A 6,000-nucleotide genomic window follows, 5' to 3' on the forward strand; every position below is an offset into this window, starting at 1 on the left:
GTCTGGTGCCATTTTTGGGCTATCTGGTGCCACTTTTGGGGTCTCCTGTGGATTTTGGGGTCTCTGGTGCCATTTTTGGGCTCTCTGGTGCCATTTTTGGGGTGTCTGGTGCCATTTTTGGGGTCTCCTGTGGATTTTGGGCTATCTGGTGCCATTTTTGGGCTCTCTGGTGCCATTTTTGGGGTGTCTGATGCCATTTTTGGGCTATCTGGTGCCATTTATGGGCTGTCTGATGCCATTTTTGGGGTGTCTGGTGCCACTTTTGGGGTGTCCTGTGGATTTTGGGGTCTCTGATGCCACTTTTGGGGTCTCTGATGCCTTTTTTGGGGTCTCTGGTGCCATTTTTGGGGGGTCTGGTGCCATTTTTGGGGTCTCCTGTTGATTTTGGGGTGTCTGGTGCCACTTTTGGGCTATCTGGTGCCATTTTGGGGGTCTCTGACACCATTTTTGGGTTGTCTTGCTGATTTTGGGGCATCTGAAGCCACTTTTGAGGTGTCTGGTGCCATTTTTGGGGCATCTGAAGCCACTTTTGGAGTCTCGTGTTGATTTTGGGGTGTCTGGTGCCACTTTTGGGGTCTCTGGTGCCACTTTTGGGGTGTCAGGTGCCACTTTTGGGCTATCTGGTGCCATTTTTGGGGTCTCCTGTTGATTTTGGGGTGTCTGGTGCCATTTTTGGGGCATCTGATGCCGTTTTTGGTGTCTCACGTTGATTTTGGTGGGTTCTGGTGCCACTTTTGGGGTGGTCGAGGCCGTTTCTTGGGGTCTCGTGTTGATTTTGGGGTGTCGGAGGGCACTTTTGGGGTGTCTGGTGCCATTTTTGGGGCATCTGAAGCCACTTTTGGAGTCTCCTGTTGATTTTGGGGTGTCTGGTGCCACTTTTGGGGTCTCTGGTGCCACTTTTGGGACATCTGGTGCCACTTTTGGGGTGTCTGATGCCATTTTTGGGGTCTCTGACACCATTTTTGGGGTCTCCTGTTGATTTCGGGGTCTCAGGTGCCACTTTTGGGCTATCTGATGCCACTTTTGGGCTATCTGGTGCCATTTTTGGGGTCTCCTGTTGATTTTGGGGTGTCTGGTGCCACTTTTGGAGTGTCTGGTGCCATTTTTGGGGCATCTGAAGCCACTTTTGGAGTCTCGTGTTGATTTTGGGGTGTCTGGTGCCACTTTTGGGCTATCTGGTGCCATTTTTGGGGTGTCTGACGCCACTTTTGGGGTCTCCTGTGGATTTTGGGGGGTCTCTGACGCCCCGAACTCCGGGAGGACGCGGTGAGAACGTTCCTGTCTTGCAGGACCGGCGACGGCAGCGAGTTCCTGCTGCAGGCCAAGGACGAGGTGCGGCTTTGGGGGCTCCTGGGGGGCCTTCGGAGGGGTTTGGGGGGGTCTGATGGAGATTTTGGGGGGTCTGATGGGGGTTTGGGGGGGTCTGATGGGGGTTTGGGGGGGTCTGATGGGGATTTTGGGGGGTCTGATGGGGGTTTGGGGGGTCTGATGGGGGTTTGGGGGGGTCTGATGGGGGTTTGGGGGGTCTGATGGAGGTTTTGGGGGGTTTCATGGTGGTTTTGGGGGGTCTGATGGGGGTTTGGGGAGTCTGATGGGGGTTTGGGGGGGTCTCCTGGGGATTTTGGGGGGTCTGATGGGGGTTTGGGGGGTCTGATGGGGCTTTGGGGGGGTCTGATGGGGATTTTGGGGGGTCTGATGGGGGTTTGGAGGGGTCTGATGGGGATTTTGGGGGGTCTGATGGGGGTTTGGGGGGTCTGATGGGGATTTTGGGGGGTCTGATGGGGGTTTGGGGGGTCTGATGGGGGTTTTGGGGGGTCTGATGGGGGGTTGGGGGGGTCTCCTGGGGATTTTGGGGGGTCCGATGGGGGTTTGGGGGGGTCTGATGGGGATTTTGGGGATCTCCTGGGGATTTTGGGGGGTCTCATGGTGGTTTTGGGGGGTTTCATGGTGGTTTTGGGGGGTTTAATAAGGTTTTTGGGGGTTTCATGGTGGTTTTGGGGGGTCTGATGGGGATTTTGGGGGGTCTGATGGGGATTTTGGGGGGTTTCATGGAGGTTTTGGGGGATCTGATGGGGGTTTGGGGGGCTTTCATGGTTGTTTTGGGGGGTCTGATGGGGATTTTGGGGGATCTCATGGTGGTTTTGGGGATCTCCTGGGGATTTTGGGGGGTCTGATGGGATTTTTGGGGGATTTCATGGTGGTTTTGGGGGTTTCATGGTGGTTTTGGGGGGTCTGATGGGGGTTTGGGGGGTCTGATGGGGATTTTGGGGGGTCTGATGGGGGTTTGGGGGGTCTGATGGGGGTTTGGGGGGTCTGATGGGGGTTCTGGGGGGTCTCCTGTGGATTTTGGGGGGTCTGATGGGGATTTTGGGGGGTCTGATGGGGGTTTGGGGGGTCCGATGGGGATTTTGGGGGGTCTGATGGGGGTTTGGGGGGTCTGATGGGGATTTTGGGGGGTCTGATGGGGATTTGGGGGGGTCTGATGGGGTTTTTTGGGGATCTCCTGGGGATTTTGGGGATCTCATGGTGGTTTGGGGGGTCTCATGGAGGTTTTGGGGGTCTCCTGGGGATTTTGGGGGGCCTTTGGAGGGTTTTGGAGTGTCTCCTGGGGATTTTGGGGGGTCTGATGGGGGTTTGGGGGGGTCTGATGGGGGTTTGGGGGGGTCTCCTGGGGATTTTGGGGATCTCCTGGGGATTTTGGGGGGTTTCATGGTGGTTTTGGGGGATTTAATAAGGTTTTTGGGGGTCTCCTGGGGATTTTGGGGGGTCCGGTGGGGATTTTGGGGGGTCCGATGGGGGTTTGGGGGGGTCTGATGGGGATTTTGGGGGGTCTCCCGGGGGTTTTGGGGGGTCTGATGGGGGTTTGGGGGGTCTGATGGGGATTTTGGGGGGTCTGATGGGGGTTTTGGGGGGGTCTGATGGGGGTTTGGGGGGGTCTGATGGGGATTTTGGGGGGTCTTTTGGGGATTTTTGGGGATCTCCTGGGGATTTTGGGGATCTCATGGTGGTTTGTGGGGTCTCATGGAGGTTTTGGGGGTCTCCTGGGGATTTTGGGGGGTCTGATGGGGGTTTGGGGGGGGCTTCTGGGGATTTTGGGGGGTCTGATGGGGGTTTGGGGGGGCTCCTGGGGATTTTGGGGTGTTTCATGGTGGTTTTGGGGGGTCTGATGGGGTTTTTTGGGGATCTCCTGGGGATTTTGGGGGGTCCGATGGGATTTTTGGGGGATTTCATGGTGGTTTTGGGGGTTTCATGGAGGTTTTGGGGGGTTTAATGAGGTTTTTGGGGGTTTCATGATGGTTTTGGGGGGGTCTCCTGGGGATTTTGGGGGGTCTGATGGGGTTTTTTGGGGATCTCATGGGGATTTTGGGGGGTTTCATGGAGGTTTTGGGGGATCTGATGGGGGTTTGGGGGGCTTTCATGGTTGTTTTGGGGGGTCTGATGGGGATTTTGGGGATCTCATGGTGGTTTTGGGGATCTCCTGGGGATTTTGGGGGGTCTGATGGGATTTTTGGGGGATTTCATGGTGGTATTGGGGGTTTCATGGTGGTTTTGGGGGGTCTGATGGGGATTTTGGGGGGGTCTCCTGGGGATTTTGGGGGGTCTGATGGGGGTTTGGGGGGGTTTCATGGTTGTTTTGGGGGTCTCCTGGGGATTTTGGGGAGCCTTTGGAGGGTTTAGGGGGGGGCTCCTGGGGATTTTGGGGGGTCTGATGGGGGTTTGGGGGGGTCTCCTGGGGATTTTGGGGGGTCTGATGGGGGTTTGGGGGGCTTTCAGGGTTGTTTTGGGGGGTCTGATGGGGATTTTGGGGGGATTTCATGGTGGTTTTGGGGATCTCATGGTTAGGATTTGGGGGTTCTCACGCTGATTTCGGGGGTTCTCATGCTGATTTCGGGGGTTCTCATGCTGATTTTGGGGTTCTCACGCTGATTTTGGGGGGTTCTCACGCTGATTTCGGGGGTTCTCACGCTGATTTTGGGAGGTTCTCACGCTGATTTCGGGGGGTTCTCACGCTGATTTTGGGGGGGTTTATGGTTCTTTTGGGGGGTCTCATGGAGGTTTCGGGGGTTCTCACGCTGATTTTGGGGGGTTTTGAGGTTCTTTTGGGGTTCTCACGCTGATTTTGTCGGTCTCACGCTGATTTCGGGGGTTCTCACGCTGATTTCGGGGGGTTCTCACGCTGATTTTGGGGGGTTCTCACGCTGATTTTGGGAGGTTCTCACGCTGATTTTGGGGTTCTCACGCTGATTTCGGGGGTTTCTCACGCTGATTTCGGGGGGTTCTCACGCTGATTTTGGGGTTCTCACGCTGATTTCGGGGGTTTCTCACGCTGATTTTGGGGTTCTCACGCTGATTTCGGGGGGTTCTCACGCTGATTTTGGGGTTCTCACGCTGATTTTGGGAGGTTCTCACGCTGATTTCGGGGGGTTCTCACGCTGATTTTGGGAGGTTCTCACGCTGATTTCGGGGGGTTCTCACGCTGATTTCGGGGGGTTCTCACGCTGATTTCGGGGGGTTCTCACGCTGATTTCGGGGGGTTCTCACGCTGATTTTGGGGGTTCTCACGCTGATTTCGGGAGGTTCTCACGCTGATTTCGGGGGGTTTTGAGGTTCTTTTGGGGTTCTCACGCTGATTTCGGGAGGTTCTCACGCTGATTTCGGGGGGTTCTCACGCTGATTTCGGGGGGTTCTCACACTGATTTCGGGGGGTTCTCACGCTGATTTCGGGAGGTTCTCACGCTGATTTCGGGGGGTTCTCACGCTGATTTCGGGGGGTTCTCACGCTGATTTTGGGAGGTTCTCACGCTGATTTTGGGGGGGTTTATGGTTCTTTTGGGGGGTCTCATGGAGGTTTCGGGGGTTCTCACGCTGATTTCGGGGGTTCTCACGCTGATTTCGGGAGGTTCTCACACTGATTTCGGGACGTTCTCACGCTGATTTCTGGGATGTTCTCACTCTGATTATTTTTTTGGGGGGTCCCCCCCCGTTTCAGGAGGACATGCAGGGCTGGCTGCGGGCGCTGGCCGCCAGCGCGCAGGAACACGCCGAGCTGGCGCGCTGGAACCAGGGCCTCCTCACCACCTCCTCCACCGACGAGGGGCTCCCCCGGCGCGACCCCGACCGGCCCCGACGGAAGTGACCCCGCCCCCAACACCCCCGACCCCCCCATCCCCCCCATTTTGGGGTCCCGGCCCCCTCCCCACCCCCCCCCACCCCCCTTTGCCCCAGCACAAGCCATAGAGCCGGGGCGGGGGGAGGGGAGGGGGGGGGGGAGCCCCGCGCGCCGCCGTTGTACAAATGTAATAAAGCACCCGCTGCACCCCCGCATCGGCCTGAGGGGGGCTTGGGGGGGGATGGGGGGGACTTGGGGGGGTTTAGGAGCGATTTGGGGGGGTTTAGGAGGGACTTGGAGGGGTTTGGGAGGGATTTGGGGGGGTTAGGACCGATTTGGGAGGGTTTAGGAGTGACTTGGAGGGGTTTGGGAGAGACTTGGGGGGGTTGGGAGGGACTTGGGGGGGTTTGGGAGGGACTTGGGGGTGTTTAGGAGTGACTGGGAGGGTTTAGGAGTGACTTGGGGGGGTTTGGGAGAGACTTGGGGGGGTTGGGAGTGACTTGGGGGGGTTTAGGAGTGAGTTGGGAGGGTTAGGACCGATTTGGGAGGGTTTAGGAGCAACTTGGAGGGGTTTGGGAGGGAATTGGAGGGGTTTGGGAGGGATTTGGGGGGGTTAGGACCAATTTGGGAGGGTTTAGGAGTGACTTGGAGGGGTTTGGGAGTGACTTGGGGGGGTTGGGAGGGACTTGGGGGGGTTTGGGAGGGACTTGGGGGGGTTTGGGAGGGACTGGGTGGGTTTAGGAGCAACTTGGGGGGGTTTAGGAGCGACTTGGAGGGGTTTGGGACCGATTTGGGAGGGTTTAGGAGCGACTTGGGGTGGTTTGGGAGTGACTTGGGGGGTTAGGAGTGACTTGGGGGGGTTTGGGAGTGACTTGGAGGGGTATAGGAGT

At 57.4% G+C, this 6,000-nt stretch overlaps 1 protein-coding gene across 1 annotated transcript in view; it reads left to right on the forward strand.

Annotated features, from left to right (window-relative positions):
• Nucleotides 1-5,137, forward strand: part of SPTBN4 (spectrin beta, non-erythrocytic 4) — a 55,367-nt gene extending 50,230 nt beyond the window's left edge. Inside the window, 2 exon segments of the mRNA XM_068998464.1 lie at nt 1,290-1,332; nt 4,991-5,137. Of these exon segments, the coding sequence (XP_068854565.1) occupies nt 1,290-1,332; nt 4,991-5,137 (190 nt within the window).
• The last annotated feature ends 863 nt before the right edge of the window (nt 5,138-6,000 follow it).

The sequence above is a fragment of the Aphelocoma coerulescens genome, unplaced genomic scaffold, assembly GCF_041296385.1.
Source record: "Aphelocoma coerulescens isolate FSJ_1873_10779 unplaced genomic scaffold, UR_Acoe_1.0 HiC_scaffold_118, whole genome shotgun sequence".
NCBI classification, from domain to species: domain Eukaryota; kingdom Metazoa; phylum Chordata; class Aves; order Passeriformes; family Corvidae; genus Aphelocoma; species Aphelocoma coerulescens.